The 16,905-nt window shown below is 37.4% G+C and overlaps 2 protein-coding genes across 3 annotated transcripts; both read left to right on the top strand.

Annotated features, from left to right (window-relative positions):
* The first annotated feature begins 450 nt into the window (after window positions 1-450).
* LOC133311014 (probable inactive purple acid phosphatase 2) lies at window positions 451-2,938 on the top strand. Its single transcript, XM_061512016.1, has 2 exons — window positions 451-1,290; window positions 1,410-2,938. The coding sequence occupies exons 1-2, from the start codon at window positions 574-576 to the stop codon at window positions 2,643-2,645; spliced, it is 1,953 nt and encodes a 650-aa protein (XP_061368000.1). The 5' UTR covers window positions 451-573; the 3' UTR covers window positions 2,646-2,938.
* Window positions 2,939-3,644: 706 nt separating this feature from the next.
* LOC133311031 (alpha-1,4 glucan phosphorylase L-2 isozyme, chloroplastic/amyloplastic-like) lies at window positions 3,645-16,299 on the top strand. Of its 2 annotated transcripts, none has more exons than XM_061512041.1 (15): window positions 3,645-3,883; window positions 4,971-5,200; window positions 5,297-5,398; window positions 5,835-6,011; window positions 6,193-6,468; window positions 11,105-11,376; window positions 11,896-12,013; window positions 12,158-12,601; window positions 12,726-12,878; window positions 13,076-13,204; window positions 13,990-14,226; window positions 14,779-14,855; window positions 15,022-15,208; window positions 15,545-15,745; window positions 16,018-16,299. In XM_061512041.1, exons 1-15 carry the CDS (start codon window positions 3,667-3,669, stop codon window positions 16,132-16,134), a joined length of 2,937 nt encoding a protein of 978 aa, XP_061368025.1. In that variant the 5' UTR covers window positions 3,645-3,666; the 3' UTR covers window positions 16,135-16,299. The 2 variants fall into 2 exon arrangements, with proteins under 2 accessions (XP_061368025.1, XP_061368026.1); XM_061512042.1 differs by having other exon boundaries at window positions 3,645-3,886.
* The last annotated feature ends 606 nt before the right edge of the window (window positions 16,300-16,905 follow it).

The raw sequence follows: 16,905 nt of genomic DNA, 5'->3' as shown, positions 1-16,905 counted from the left end.
TGCATTGATGTGTAAATTCATTATTATTTTAATATAACTAAATGTCATTTAATAATTGTTACAATTATTTTATGTTTGATTGAATTTCATTACCATTATAATTGTTTTATGCTTAAATGTTATTCAATAACAATTTTAAGCATTCAATAATTTATATATGAAAGAAATGATAATGATAATTGTAACACCTCGTCTGCAGTCAGTTTGTTAACTCATAATTCAATTCTGAAGCGGAAGACTTAAGCAAATATTTCACTTTTACTTAAATAACTAAGTGACTTAAATTTTCTTTTAAATTATCTTTACGTATCGTCGTAGCTAATTTATTTTTGAATATAACATAATTATAGAGTCTCAGCTAAGAGGAGAAACTGTTTTACGATATAAAAATAGGTGTAACATCTCATTCGTTATGTACAGTAGAAAAAAAAAAAAAAAATGTCGCACGGGAAGAGAATATCCCATTTTGTTTTGAAGCATGTTTTAGCTTGACACGTCTCTGGGGAAACACAACGATGAATGAAATTTCATATCCATTAGCCACTTGACCGCAACACATCTTCGATTCAATCCATGACGATGATGACGATTCCTCATCGGACACTGTCCTTCCTCCTCTTTCCATTGCTGCTATTGATCTTGAACTCCGACCCAACCCAATCCAAACCCTCCATTTCCGTGTCTCCCACAACCCTTTCAAAATCGGGGGATTCCGTCGTTATACGGTGGTCGGGGATCGAATCCCCCTCCGACCTCGACTGGGTTGGCATCTACTCCCCACCCACCTCCTCCCACGACAACTTCATCGGTTACCTCTTTCTCTCCAAATCCCCAGATTGGCAATCCGGGTCGGGCTCCCTTTCTCTCCCACTCGTCAACCTCCGATCCAACTACTCCTTCCGCATATTCCGCTGGACCCGACCCGAAATCAACCCCAAGCGTCAAGACCACGACCACAACCCATTACCCGGCACCAAACACCTCCTCACATTCTCCGATGAGGTCTCCTTTCTCTCGGGTCGGGCCCCCGAACAGATCCACCTAGCGTTCGCGGACCAGGAGGACGCGATGCGTGTCATGTACGTCACGTGGGACCCCAAGGAGACGTACGTGAGGTACGGTGAAAAAGATGACAAACTTGACGGCGTGGCTCTCGCACGTGTGAAGAGGTACGAGAGGGAGCACATGTGCGACGCTCCCGCCAACATCAGCATCGGTTGGAGAGACCCTGGTTACATTCACGACGCATTGCTCACCAATTTGAAGAAAGGAAAAAGATACTATTACAAGGTACACGCTCATTCGCATTTCTTCATTTTTTCGTTAGTTAGATAATTTTGTAACCGCTTCTGTTCTGGTTAGTTTTGTAACCGTTTCTAGTTAGGTCTGTAACCGTTTCAGTTCTTCAGGTTGGAAATGATAATGGGGGTTGGAGTGCAACTCACCGTTTTGTGTCGAGGGATAGTGATTCGGATGAAACAATAGCTTTCCTCTTTGGAGACATGGGAACGGCTACACCATACAACACGTTTTTGCGGACACAAGAGGAAAGCATATCAACCATGAAGTGGATCCTCCGTGATGTTGAAGCTCTTGGGGAAAAGCCTGCTTTTGTGTCACACATTGGAGACATTAGTTATGCAAGAGGTTATGCATGGTTGTGGGACCATTTTTTCGCACAGATTGAGCCTGTTGCGAGCAAAGTAGCATACCATGTTTGCATTGGGAACCATGAGTATGACTGGCCTTTGCAGCCATGGAAGCCTGATTGGGCTAGTTATGGAAAAGACGGGGGTGGTGAGTGCGGTGTGCCCTACAGTTTAAGGTTCAATATGCCTGGGAACTCTTCAGAACCCACCGGAACTGATGCCCCGGCAACTAGGAATCTTTATTACTCATTTGATATGGGAGCAGTGCATTTTGTGTATTTTTCCACTGAGACCAATTTTCTTCATGGGAGCAACCAATATGAATTCTTAAAGCACGATTTGGAATCAGTTGACAGGAAGAAGACTCCTTTTGTTGTAGTACAAGGGCACAGGCCCATGTACACTTCAAGCAATGAAAATAGGGATGCTTTGTTAAGAGGGAAGATGCTTGAGCACTTGGAACCTTTGTTGGTGAAGAACAATGTGACGCTTGCACTTTGGGGTCATGTTCATAGATACGAGAGGTTTTGTCCTCTGAATAACTTCACTTGTGGTGGTAGTGTTACTGGGGACAAAGAAGCATTTACTGTTCATGTTGTGATTGGCATGGCGGGGCAAGACTGGCAACCTATATGGGAACCAAGACCGGACCATCCCAATGATCCAATATTTCCTCAACCAAAACGGTCTTTGTACCGTGGTGGCGAGTTTGGCTACACTAGACTGGTGGCTACAAAGAAGAAGCTTGTGCTTTCTTATGTCGGAAACCATGATGGTGAGGTACATGACACGGTGGAAATTCTGGCATCTGGAGAAGTTGTTAGTGGTAACGGTGGTGCTAAGGGTTTGGAATCCACCTTGTCCTGGTATGTCAAGGGAGGAAGTGTTCTGGTGCTTGGGGCTTTAATGGGTTACGTTATTGGTTTTGCTTCACGTGCCAGGAAGAAGTCTGAGACCAGGAATAATTGGACTCCCCTGAAGACTGACGAAACTTGAACATTATATTGCCGTTTGCCACTTTTTCTTTTCTTTTCTTTTCAAATAGGGCATGAAGGTTCTGAGTTGTGAGATTTCCACTGCTATTTGTTTAATTATAACGCCTAAGCTGCTACATGATATAATTGAGGACCTTTCTTTGTATATATGTGAAAAAAAGTTTCTTTGTATTCCTATTTAATCTTCTTTGCTGAACTATGCCATTTAAGGCATCCCTTGTAGGGACATGTGAAAAAAATATGTTAGATAAAGGATACCAATGTAACTAATTATTGAGTTAAACGAAATTTTCTCTCCCCACTTTATCTCTGTGTGCGGGACTTTGGATTGGAATTACTCAAATCAATTTTTAATTTTTTATTTCATTTTTGTGTGTATGAGAGGTGGAGGGAGACCTTTAAAAGCTGAAGTTGTGGAAACTTGTTCCTGAAAGAAGAGTATATTAGTCTAAGCAAGCCTCCGGTTTCAATGAACGTTAACAACATACATACACAACACATCAATTAGTAAAAAAAAGTTTAGATTTTAACTCGAATCATGTGTTTATTATTGGCAAATAACGATGTGGTTGTCCGCACTCGTTTGTCATGTGTTAAAAAATAGCATTATTGTTGTGCAGTCCAAGTTGCAATATTCGGACAAAATGGGTGAGGCAGATATCCAGAAATATCTATCATAGCCATAGGGATGATTTGGTCATTAACTAGTTCCATGCCAGATATAGTTGAGTCATTATGATTCTTGACTGTGAAGACTGAAGGAGAAGGAGGAGAACCAAGACCAACAAACCAGTGTCACAAAAGGTATAAGGATAACGACAAGCTATATTTTGGCTCGTGTTCTATATGATACAAGATACTAAATAAGGATAAGAAATACACACACTCCCTCTTTCACCCATTTTATTTTTCTTTTCTCACAAAGTCAAAACGACCATTACATAAAACATTATTTCTGTTCTGCGTCTTACTTCCGTTCTCTGAGACACACACATACTGAGCGGAAAAAAAGCGTTGCAGCAATGGCTGCTCTACCCTTCTCAACAACCTGCACACATTCCAACTCATCTTTACATCCCAATTCCAAATCAAGCTTCATAGGTTTCACTCAAAGAAACAATATTTGGCAGTTGTTTGTCCTCACAAAGTCAAATTCCAAAAGGGCAATGAGAAAACTTTGCGTGAAGAATGTTGCCAGCGACAAAAAACAGCAACTGAACGAACCACTCACCGAACAAGGTTGCTTGTTGGCATTTTCTCTTACTTTGTCACTCCGTTTCTGTATTCCACTTATTTTCATTCTAATATATAATTAAAAAAAAAAATCATGATTATAATTCAGATAGTTATATATTTTTCAGTTAGCCTTGTAAGAATTTCAGTTTTTGGGGAAAATTTGCTTGGTTTAATTGGTTACTAGTGCATTGTTTTGAAAGATTGTTAAAAGTAAAAAGTGGGAACCGTGATCCTGTTCGAGCTTATATTGAGTTAAACTGTCAATGCACATAATAGTTAGCCGATTCAAATAGTAGCTTTCTTATGGTGTACTACTCTAACGTAGATTTATGAATTATAACTTACCAAGGGAAGGATGACTCTTAATCTCTTGTGAGTTGTGACCAAAATTGGAATGGTCAAATCTAATTGAGGAAAATATAGTTTAGTGACTGTGCTGTATAAGCCATCTCTTCGTTTTCTAAGTCAGATAATGTTGCTTTTCTATGTATTTATCCTTTTGATGTTTAGTGGTGGCATTATAGTACCAAAATACAGGGAACAAAAAAGACATTTCTCCTTATTTTTAAAGTTTAAATGCCATACTAGCACTCGTGGTCAATATGGTAGTTGTTGCTTGTTGGAGGACTACACCATAATGGTCCTTGTTCGAATGCTGGTAGAATCCAACAAAAAAAAAGTTTAAATGCCATAAATACTATATGATAATGAGTTTTGTTGAAGGTCATCATGTATAATGAGATTTATAGGACTGATACTGGACTAGTCAGTAAGCTGTTACTCCTTTCTCCTATGGTTTTGTCTTTCATACTAACCAAGTTTCCTTGTATCTTAACGAAATTAATGGTAGAACCTTATATTAGATGGAGAAATTAAGTGTTTATTCATTCAGTTAACCAAACTAGCAACTCTTCTAGGCAATATCACTGCCAATATGGCGGTGTCCTCTTGAAGTTATTAGGTCACCATCGTTATATTTCTATTGAACTGAAAATCCAAGATTTATAAGAAATATGATCCTATAATATTGTTTTTCTTTTTCTGCAAATATGGTGCTAAATATTAATTCTCTCTTGCTCAACACTTGCAGGCACTTTCAATGAATTTGTACCAGATTCTGCAGCTATTGCTTCAAGCATCAAATATCATGCTGTGTTCACCACATCTTTTTCTCCAGATAAGTTTGAGCTCAGTAAGGCTCTCCTTGCAACTGCAGAGAGTGTCCGTGACTCCCTCATCATAAATTGGAATGCAACATATGACTATTATGAGAAGATGAATGTTAAACAAGCTTATTATATGTCTATGGAGTATCTACAGGTTTATATTGGATTTTCTTTATTGAGGCAGAGGTCATTTTTACTGCAAATGCTTTATTAATTTTCATTACTACTTTTCTTTTTTCTAATTGTGAAGGGTAGGGCATTGCTGAATGCAATTGGGAATTTACAACTCTCAGGTCCTTATGCTGAGGCTCTCAAAAAGCTGGGTCACAATTTAGAGGATGTGGCTAATCAGGTCTACTCATTACGATTTTCCATTGTTGCTTTATGTTCTTCTTTTGTTAGAAACCTGCTAGCATGAAAGAGTAAGTTGAGCAGGAGTAACGCTTCCCTTTCCAATTCACAAAATTGTTATCTGTGTGTCATCTTTAGGATATCAGATGTTTTTATCCAATATATCTTTAACTGCTACTAATAAGCTTGACTTTCTCTAGACTATAAAGAATAGGTTCATATTTGATTCCCAGGATTGTAAATAGAACTTTTTTAAAAAGAATATTGTTAGGAAACAATCAAAGTTTAACAGTAAACAGTATTCATCTTGTATGAAAACATACTCCTCAAGGACTAAAAAAAACCACATAACCCTTTCCAATGAGAGTTTTATGGACATATTGCCATAGTTTTGGTCTTAGAGCTTATTCAAAATCACATTCACGCACCATCCACAGGAGCCAGATGCTGCCCTTGGGAATGGGGGACTAGGTCGACTTGCTTCATGCTTTTTGGACTCCTTGGCAACGCTGAATTACCCTGCATGGGGATATGGACTTAGATACAAGTATGGTTTATTCAAACAGCTTATAACAAAGGATGGTCAGGAGGAAGTTGCTGAAAGCTGGCTTGAGGTATTATATATATGCATTGATTATTCATAGTTAATGGCTTGAAGCCAACTTTTCATATTAGGGTAGGCTCCTATGCATTGATCTTTAATTTTTTTATTACTCTTTTTGGGGGCCTTGCAAGGCTTTTTCTATAAGTTAAAAGTTTTTCTGTTGATTCATTGACTGAAGTGTCTCTTTACAGATGGGAAATCCCTGGGAAATCCTAAGAAATGATGTCTATTATCCAGTTAGATTCTATGGAGAAGTTATTTCAGGGCCAAATGGAAGTAAACAGTGGGTTGGAGGAGAAAATATATTGGCTGTTGCTCATGATGTTCCAATACCAGGATACAAAACTAGAACCACTATAAACCTGCGGTTGTGGTCCACTAAAGTTTCACCGGCAGAATTTGATTTGCAAGCTTTCAATACTGGAGATCATGCCAAAGCATATGCTGCCATGAAGAATGCAGAGAAGGTCTGTGGAAGCTTTTTGTTATTTTATTTTTCTTTAAACATTTAGAATCTTGTAATTTTGATGCTTTTGCATCTAAGTTTGGTATGCTTCTTTGAACTTTTAAAGGCACATTCTGAAATGCTCTAAATGTCAACTACTAAACTGAGAAATGTAGTACATAGATATGAGGAAAAGCTTATTTTTTCCTTGTTTCAAATTGTACTGGCACCTCCATCACCATTCATCAGAGAATTTTCTTTACATTTATGAACACTAAGTTCAGTGGACAAACTGCATAAATCATTAGTGATAGTAGAAAACTGTAGAATATTCTAGAGTTTTCTACTTGTTTCTAGCTACTTGTCCCTTTGAGTAGTGTGATGCCTCTTCGGTTACTGTGTATTTTATTTATTACTTCAACTCCTTAACTACCTTGTAATCTGTATATAAAGATCCCTTTGGGTGTCAATCAATATATGAAAAATACATTTCAGTCTTATATTTCATCATGGTATCAAGAGCAGGTTATCCTGTGGTCATCTTGTAAACCTCCACGTTTCCTTCCGTTTTCCATTTTTCACTGTTTATTAAAATAACTCAGAAACCATATCTGGACCCCTCCAATCACGAAACCAAGGCCACCATTGGACTCAGAAGCCATTTCCGAGTCGACCCACGTTAGCCCCGTCGCCGGAAAGTCCGCCACGCGCCGCCACTGCAGAACTGCCTCTCCGGCGCGTGTGAGCCACGCGCCGCCCTGCCGGCCTCCGTTTGTCACGCGGCTTTCACAGAACGGCTCGCCTGGCCTTCCTCTTCCTGTTCTGGGGGTTTTAAATCACGATTGGAGCACTCTTCTTGCTGGGTCCAGTTGGTTCCTCTTCGTGATTTTTTGGTTCTGAACGATTGGAGTTCCTTTTTTACTTTTTTATTTTGAACAATGGAAGTTGAAAATATTGAGGCTGAGAATAAGCATTCTGAAAAAATATCCGGTAATGTTTCCGGTGTCTTTCCTCTTCCCTATTCTTCGTCTTCCGGAGACAACCCAGCTATACAGATTACTAACCACCGTTTAAACGGTAAGAATTATGAGCAATTTCAGAAGGTGATGTCTCAATCTGCTGAGGCAACTAGTCATGTTGCTCAACAAGGTATGGCATTTCATGTTGATCATAATAGTCGTTGGATTCTTGATTCGGGAGCTTCTGATCATATGACAGGTAATGCATCCCTGTTTTGTTCTTATACCCCTTATTATCACCAGTCACGAATAAGGACTGCTGATGGTAGTTTCTCTAATATTGCGGGAAAAGGATCCATTAAGCTCTCTGAACATATTACTCTGAATTCTGTCCTTCATGTCCCTTCTCTTACTTGTAACCTTATCTCTATTAGTAAACTTTCCTCTGAATTGCATTGTGTTGCTAAATTCTCTGCCAAAACCTGTGTTTTTCAGGAACAGGATTCGGGGCTGATGATTGGCAGTGCTAGAGAGGAAGAAGGGCTTTACTATTTTGAAGAAGATTCTCATGAAAAGAGATTTTTTGCAAATCACTCTTTATGTTTATCAGACGATTGTAATGATGTTTTGTTGTGGCATCGTCGTTTAGGACACCCAAATTTCTTTTATCTTCAAAAGCTGCTTCCAAACTTATTTATCAACAAAAAACCAAGTTCCTTTTTTTGTGATGATTGTCAGTTTGCAAAACACTCTCGTGTTTCTTATTTCCCTAGAGATTATCATGTTTCGTCTCCATTTACATTGATTCATAGTGATATTTGGGGCCCAGCTCGTGAAAAAAATATATCTGGAACTCGTTGGTTTATTACCTTCATTGATGATCATTCTAGAGTATGCTGGGTATATCTTCTAAAAGATAAGTCTGAAGCTGCAGCCACTTTTAAAAATTTTCATGCTATGGTACAAACTCAATTCCAGACCTCTATCCAAATCCTGCGAACTGACAACGGTACTGAATATTTTAATTCTGTTCTTGGTGATTACCTAACCAAGCAAGGTATTATCCATCAAAGTTCTTGTCCTAACACCCCTCAACAAAATGGGGTGGCTGAAAGGAAAAATAGACATCTCATTGAAGTTGCTAGAGCCCTCTTGTCTACAATGCATGTCCCTAAATACCTGTGGGGGGAGGCTGTCTTGACTGCCTCATATCTCATCAATCGGATGCCCTCTCGCGTCTTGAATTTTCATTCTCCCATATCTTGCCTTACCCGCTCTTTTCCCTCCTTTCGGGCTCTCTCTTCCCTTCCTTCAAAGTTGTTTGGCTGCGTGGTTTTTGTTCATATTCCTCCACATCAAAGGTCCAAACTTGATCATAAGTCTGTTAAATGTGTCTTCATAGGATATCCTCCTAATCAAAAAGGTTACAAGTGCTACTCACCTTCTCTTCGAAAGGTCTTTGTTTCTATGGATGTTACTTTTTGTGAAACACAATCATTTTTTCCCTCGACTTCTCTTCAGGGGGAGTCTATTGGTATAAATGAAGACAAGTCTTGGAATCAAAATAATTCTACTGTCTTACCTTTACCCTTGGAAACATCTGTTGTTTCTTTACCTTTGGAGTCAGGGGGAGTTAATGTACAGGAGACAAGGACAGCAATTGTACCAGAGACTGGAAATCCTCCCGGTAAATGGGGAAAATTCTACAGCAGGCGTAAATCTCCTCAAGATCCTCTAAACTGCCAGGATTCTGACTCGAGTCCTAGTTCCAGCAATCCACTTGAGAACACTGGTACAACTGACCTAGATGTGCCCATTGCCCTTCGAAAAGGTACTAGATCTTGCATTGCTCATCCTATTTCTCATCACATTTCATATGAAAAGTTATCTCCAGGTTTTCGTGCTTTCAACACTATATTAGACGGTACAAAAATACCAAAAAATATCCAAGAGGCACTTAATGACCCTAAATGGAGGGATGCAGTCTTTGAAGAAATGGATGCTCTTAAAAAAAATGGGACTTGGGAGTCCCTGGCACTTCCCAGAGGAAAGAAAACTGTAGGTTGCAAATGGGTGTTCACAAAAAAATTTAATGCAGATAACAGCATCAACAAATATAAGGCCAGATTGGTTGCCAAAGGATTTACTCAGACTTATGGGATAGACTATCAGGAGACGTTCGCTCCCGTTGCCAAACTTAACTCTATCCGAGTCTTACTATCACTTGCTGCCAACCTTGATTGGCCCTTGCATCAATTGGACGTAAAGAACGCTTTCTTAAATGGGGACTTACATGAGGAAGTTTACATGGATCCACCACCTGGTTTTGAACAGGGAGATGGTTCAGTATGCATGTTGAAGAAATCTCTTTATGGACTTAAACAATCCCCTAGAGAGTGGTTTGAAAAGTTTACTCGTGTTGTTAAAGAAAGAGGATTTATCCAAGCTCAGACTGATCACACTTTATTTTTTAAACACTCCGATAGTGGCAAAATTGCTATCCTCATTGTTTATGTTGACGACATAATTGTCACAGGTGATGACTGGGAGGAAATAAAATCTTTAAAAGGGGGTTTAGCTAGTCAGTTTGAACTAAAGGATCTTGGATCTCTCAAATATTTCCTTGGAATGGAAGTTTCTCGTAGCAAGGCGGGAATTTCCTTATCTCAGAAGAAATATATTCTAGACCTGCTACAAGAAACAGGTATGCTTGGGTGCAAGCCTGCAGAAACTCCAGTTGAACCCAATATTAAATTGGGAATTGAAGATGGAAAAGATGTTGACAGGGAGCAATACCAAAGGTTGGTAGGGAAGCTGATCTACTTATCTCACACTCGGCCTGATATTGCATTTGCGGTTAGCATGGTTAGCCAATTCATGCATTCTCCTAAGGAAAAACACCTTAGTGCTGTTTATAGAATCCTCAAGTACCTCAAAAACACCCCTGGTCGAGGAATGCTCTTTAAAAGGGGACACAAGAGGATGATAGAAATCTATACAGATGCTGATTGGGCTGGCTCTGCTATGGACCGAAGATCCACTTCAGGATATTGTACCTATGTCTGGGGAAATCTTGTGACCTGGAGAAGTAAGAAACAAACTGTTGTTGCCAGAAGCAGTGCAGAAGCAGAATTTCGGGCGCTAGCCCATGGCATTTGTGAAGGAATCTGGTTAAGAAGGCTCCTTGGAGAATTAAAGATATCTTATTCTCTACCTGTGAGACTCTATTGTGATAATAAGGCTGCAGTCAGTATTGCTCAAAATCCTGTACATCATGACAGAACCAAACATGTGGAGGTTGATCGTCATTTTATCAAAGAAAAATTGGAGGAGGGTAGTGTATGTTTGTCATATATACCTACCAAGGAGCAAACAGCCGACATTCTCACCAAAGGATTACACAAACCCATCTTTGAGGATTTAATTAGCAAGTTGGGGATGATCAATATATATCTCCCAACTTGAGGGGGAGTGTAGAATATTCTAGAGTTTTCTACTTGTTTCTAGCTACTTGTCCCTTTGAGTAGTGTGATGCCTCTTCGGTTACTGTGTATTTTATTTATTACTTCAACTCCTTAACTACCTTGTAATCTGTATATAAAGATCCCTTTGGGTGTCAATCAATATATGAAAAATACATTTCAGTCTTATATTTCATCAGTGATGCTCATTTTTTTTTTAATGTTATATTGCAATCAGATTTGCTACATTTTGTACCCCGGGGATGAATCAATAGAAGGAAAGACTCTACGACTGAAGCAACAATATACATTATGCTCTGCTTCTCTCCAGGATATTATTGCACGCTTTGAAAAGAGATCAGGGAAGACAGTAAATTGGGACACTCTCCCAGAAAAAGTGGTGGTACAAATGAATGATACTCACCCAACACTCTGCATCCCTGAGCTAATTAGGATATTGATGGATGTAAAAGGTTTAAGCTGGGAGAAAGCCTGGAATATTACTAAAAGGTGCTTTGCATTGCATTATCTTTGTATTCAGTTTATATTAAATAGCTATAAAATCATTGTTGGGCCTTAAGCTAACATCTTAAACTTTAGTAGAGTTGGTCTTTAAAATGGTATCAGGGCCTCCTTCATCCTTGCCACCAATAAGTAGAATTTCAGCACAAGGTAAATGGTCATGTGCCTTATCCATGCCACAAGCCCAAAGGGCTCTTCATGAGGAGGAATGTTACTTTTAGGAGAATTGGTCTTTAAAATATTTACTTGTTTGGGGTAATATATATGTTTTGTTTTGAATTTTCATCGTTTATCCTTGGTTGCAATCTTGTATTTACAAGACCGCTGCTTCTACATTGGCCAAGTATCTGTGTGCCAGCTTATACAAATAGAGTGGGTTCCTATTTTCAAAATTCACAGCTTCTCAGTGATGACATTTCTAATGCTTTGTAGAGTCACAGTCCAATATAACTACTACTTTGGTCTTTATACGTAGTCTGATCCCTCTTTTAATGGCTCTTCTGTTAGAACGGTTGCTTACACAAACCACACAGTTCTACCTGAGGCACTAGAGAAATGGAGTTTGACACTTCTGCAGGATTTGCTTCCTCGACATGTGGAAATAATAAGAACCATAGATGAGGAGGTATTGTGGTAAAACTGCTGTGGTTTTGATGTTCAAATAGTCATGCTATAATTAGTTCTTGGTTCATATGCCCCTCTACATGTCATTCATCTTTATGAAATCTTATCTATATCTAATGTGAAGTCTGTTTCTTTTGTTAACCAGTTGATACATGAAATTATTTCCGAGTATGGTACAGATGATCTCGACTTGTTGGAACAAAAACTTAGAAAGATGAGAATATTAGAAAATATTGAGCTGCCTAACTCAGTGGTAGAGCTTCTTAATAAAGCAAAAGAGATTTCTGCCGTTGATCCTGTGAAGGAGATTGATGTTGATGATAAAGATATAAAAGCAACAGAAGAGAAAGATGAAAAAGAAGAAGGAGAGGATGAAGTAGGGAAAGAGGTACAAGAAGATGATGTTGAAGACCAATCTGTTGGAGGGGATACTGAAAACAAAGTAGAAGAGACATTCGAAGTTGATCCAAAACTGCCAATGATGGTTCGCATGGCTAATCTATGTGTTGTTGGTGGATTATCTGTTAATGGGGTAGCTGAGATTCATACTGAGATTGTAAAAGAGGAAGTTTTTAATGAATTTTACAAGGTAACAATACAAGGAAATTTCTCTGTTTTCATGAATTATTACTTATTGGGATCTCTCTGACTCTGTATATACATCCAGAAAATATGATGCTCATCAAATTTCTTTATCATTCAACCTTTGACAGTTGTGGCCTGAGAAATTCCAGAATAAAACAAATGGGGTGACCCCTAGAAGATGGATCCGTTTCTGTAATCCTGATCTCAGTAAAATCATAACCAAGTGGATTGGAACAGAAGACTGGGTAACAGATCTGGAGAAATTGGCTATACTTCGCAAGGTAAATTTAACCAAGCATTGTGAATCATATTTGAATTAGGTAACTGTTCATATTTAAAACTTCATAATGGCATTAAGCATTACATGTGATTCCTTAGTCAAATGTCGCTTCAAAAAAAAATTTATGCACAACTTTTATGGTACATATTTATTTCCTATATATATATTTTTCTAATGGATGATTATTTTTTTCAACAGTTTGCTGATGATAAGGATCTACAATTAGAGTGGATGGAAGCAAAAAGAAGAAACAAGATTAAGGTTGCATTGTTTCTTAAAGAGAAAACCGGTTATGTTGTCAGCCCAGATGCAATGTTTGATGTACAGGTTGGTTTTCTGCCACCAAGCACTTCATTTCTTTCTTCTCCTGTTTTAGTTAACATTTGTATTAAAGGAGGGAACAACAGTGCTGGGGAAATGTTTTTATGTCTGCAATGCTTGTTTTCACCTTTTCAAGGAATGAATGTTAGTTATTGGTTCTTGCTTAATGCCTCACTAAGCATACAAAATTCATAAAGTTGTGTACTTTCGATAGTTACATAGATTTAGAATTCCATGTGTAACGCTTACACAAAAAGGATCATAATCGTCTTCTCTTTCTCTCTGTTGTTATAGAAACAAATGTAATACGATAGGTTATCCCAATTTGCTACGTAGGATAAGGGACTCAAGTCTATATTAATAGCTAAAAACTCCAATGCCTTAAAATAACATCAACCCTTAATGAGCGATTCTTTCATACTTTCGAGAGTGTTGCAGTCAACTATCTAAATTTTGCTTTAAAAGTAGTCTAACAGCACAGAATCAATTTCAATGTCATATTTTACGTTTGGGGAAATGTAATGCTTTTGGAATACGTAACATTTTCTCCACAAATTCACAAGTGATTGTTAACGCAAAATATAATAAATCACTCAACTGGGAATTGGCCAATTATTACACTACAAATCCAATTTGTTTTCACAAACCAAAATCCAATCAATGGTAGCTCAATAAATAAGTCTTACCTGAAATCCTACTTGGAAAAACGGGAAACCCTTAAATTTTCAATGGCATGTTGTTTTTCACACCCCATTCATTGTTAGAGAAAGATCTAACGTATCCATTTTCAGGTGAAGCGCATTCATGAATACAAACGGCAGTTACTGAATATCATGGGGATTGTTTATCGTTACAAAAAGATGAAAGAATTGAGTGCTGAGGAAAGAAAACAAAGGTTTGTTCCTCGGGTTTGTATTTTTGGGGGAAAAGCATTTGCAACATATGTTCAAGCCAAGAGGATTGTAAAATTCATCACAGATGTAGGAGCTACAGTCAATCATGATCCCGAGATTGGAGATCTGTTGAAGGTACGATTCAACTTGGATGATAGGATAACTAGACATAATGTGGCGTCCATTTTAGTCATTCTAAAATTTAAGGTGCCTATCCCTAATGATGGTTGAATAACAATCTACTGGTTTTATCTCAAGTGGTTGTTTCCTGTATTCGAATCCTGACATTTCAGTTGCAAAGAAGCAGCTTCATCATTGCTCTAGACTCGCACTCTTATTTTCGACCTCGTCCAAAACCAAAAATCTACTTGATTTATAGTCCAGATGATTTAGTTCAAGTCTAACTCAATAATTTAACTAGGATCATAAAGTTAAATAATTAAATAACTCAACAAAAATGGACTGAAGTAATTAACAGATTCATGCTGATTCTTCATACTTGATATTAAGTCAAGAATCCGGAGATCCCCCCCTGCAAAAATACAAGTATAGGATGTTAGCTGAAAATTATCAGGTGGTTGGTTCACTCCAAGGAAAACCTAAAATAATTAAGATAAAGAGCGTTAAGCTAGCCTATTTTTTCTACCAAGTCATAAGATCAATCTCGGTCTTTGTCTTAATCTGTAGGTTGTATTTGTTCCCGATTACAATGTTAGTGTTGCTGAAATACTGATTCCTGGCAGTGAGTTGTCCCAGCACATCAGGTACTTTTATTTTGGATTAATGTTTTATGTAAAAAAATAAAATAATAATAATTTAGTTTTTGGTTTACAATCAAATTTGTAATTCCTATTTTGTATTCATTTTCTAGGGCTGATATTATCATCAATGTTATCAGTTTTTGTTTGACTTTTGTTTTTCTGTGTTAAGCACGGCTGGGATGGAGGCCAGTGGAACAAGCAACATGAAATTTGCAATGAATGGATGTATACTTATAGGAACTCTTGATGGGGCTAATGTTGAAATAAGACAAGAGGTTGGAGAAGATAACTTCTTTCTTTTTGGTGCAAGAGCTCACGAGATTGCTGGGCTACGGAAAGAAAGAGCTGAGGGAAAGGTAAGTTTAGAATGAGACCAGAATAAATGATTCAATGCTTTCTTTCCTATGCCTTTTTTTTTCTTAATTTCCTTTCATACTCTTCCATTTTTCATATCAGTGACAATAGGGTTTGTTAAAGTTAAACATAAAGTACCTGCTACAGTAAAAGCTTAAGCAAGCTCAGGGCCTCATGTTCTGCTCTGATACCATGATGCATTTACACATATAATCTAAAACTTGAAGAATCAATAAAATTTGACTTTTATAGATCCTTTGAGGCATTATTATATGATTCCAGGCCAGTGGAATTATCATAATCTTAATCTTCTGTGGTGTGTTCCATAATGTATGCAGTCTGTACCAGACCCACGGTTTGAAGAAATCAAGGCATATGTTAGAAGTGGTGTTTTTGGCCCCTACAACTATGAAGAATTGATGGGGTCCTTGGAAGGGAATGAAGGCTATGGTCGTGCTGATTATTTCCTTGTTGGCAAGGACTTCCCTAGCTACTTGGAGTGCCAAGAGGCAGTTGACAAGGCATATCGTGATCAAAAAGTAAGTAATAGCTACCTCTCTGCTCAGGGACACAACATGAATTTTCATCTAAACCCTCTGGAGCATCCATCATAGAGAATAATACCTACAAGTTTTGTCCATGTTTATTTGCATGAATTTCTCATGCACATAATTAATGAAACAGCATTCATTTGACACTTTTCTAAATCATATTTTATATTGCTTAATGCATAGGTATTTATGCAAGTAGTTATATCAACCACACCGTATAGCTCATTTAGCGATTTAAAATTTTATTGATGTTGATGCAGAAATGGACAAAAATGTCAATCTTGAACGCAGCTGGTTCATACAAATTTAGCAGTGACCGGACCATACATGAATATGCTAGAGATATATGGAGAATTGAACCCCTTGTTTTGGCTTGAAATGTTACACATGCTTGGCGTGAGTTTTTTTTTGGCACATTCAGCTTTTTCCTTCTCGGAATTAAGTTCACAAGGGCTTGAAATCTGTTGAGTTCTCTAAAATCACATAGGCAATGAAAAGGATATACATGAACTTTTCTTTTTCCGAGAGTTAATGTTATCTTTATTGGGTTTTGCTATACGTATGAGAAATCAATATTTTAATCATTTTATTTTCAGTGTTGATTTTTAACTAGTTAATCAAAATCAAATAAAAAAAATCTATGCCGTGTTATAAAAATAAAAGATATATTAACAAGTATAATAATTACAAAATCACATACAAATATAATATGCGGTAACAATAAATCTCAACCGTTAGATGCACGGAAATCAAATATTAATATTTGGTATAAATTTAATGTAGACTCATCTTAGCCGTTGGTAGACGAAAATTAACGATTGTCATTTGTAATGTAATTAATAATTAATTAATTAGTATGACTTTCTAAACTATAATTCTAGAGTCAAAATATCTCTATATATATACATATATATATATATATATATATATATAAGTTTACCATTTTTACAACTGATTTAATCGCGGTTGATTTTTATAATTTACTGAGAATTAATAATTAATTAATAAGTATAACACAATAAATGTTATTAATTTCTAATAAATTATAATCGTTAGATTGACACAAATCAACGTGATTAAATTGATCGTAAGAGTGATAAACTTTTTTTATGGTAATATATATATGGGGCAGGTTATATTTACAAACT

Source organism: Gastrolobium bilobum, unplaced genomic scaffold (assembly GCF_033153095.1).
Source record: "Gastrolobium bilobum isolate Gb01-03AN ecotype WA unplaced genomic scaffold, APGP_CSIRO_Gbil_v1 utg3218, whole genome shotgun sequence".
NCBI lineage: Eukaryota > Viridiplantae > Streptophyta > Magnoliopsida > Fabales > Fabaceae > Gastrolobium > Gastrolobium bilobum.
Note: the sequence above shows the minus strand (reverse complement) of the source record. Positions and strands in the feature narration are given on the sequence as shown.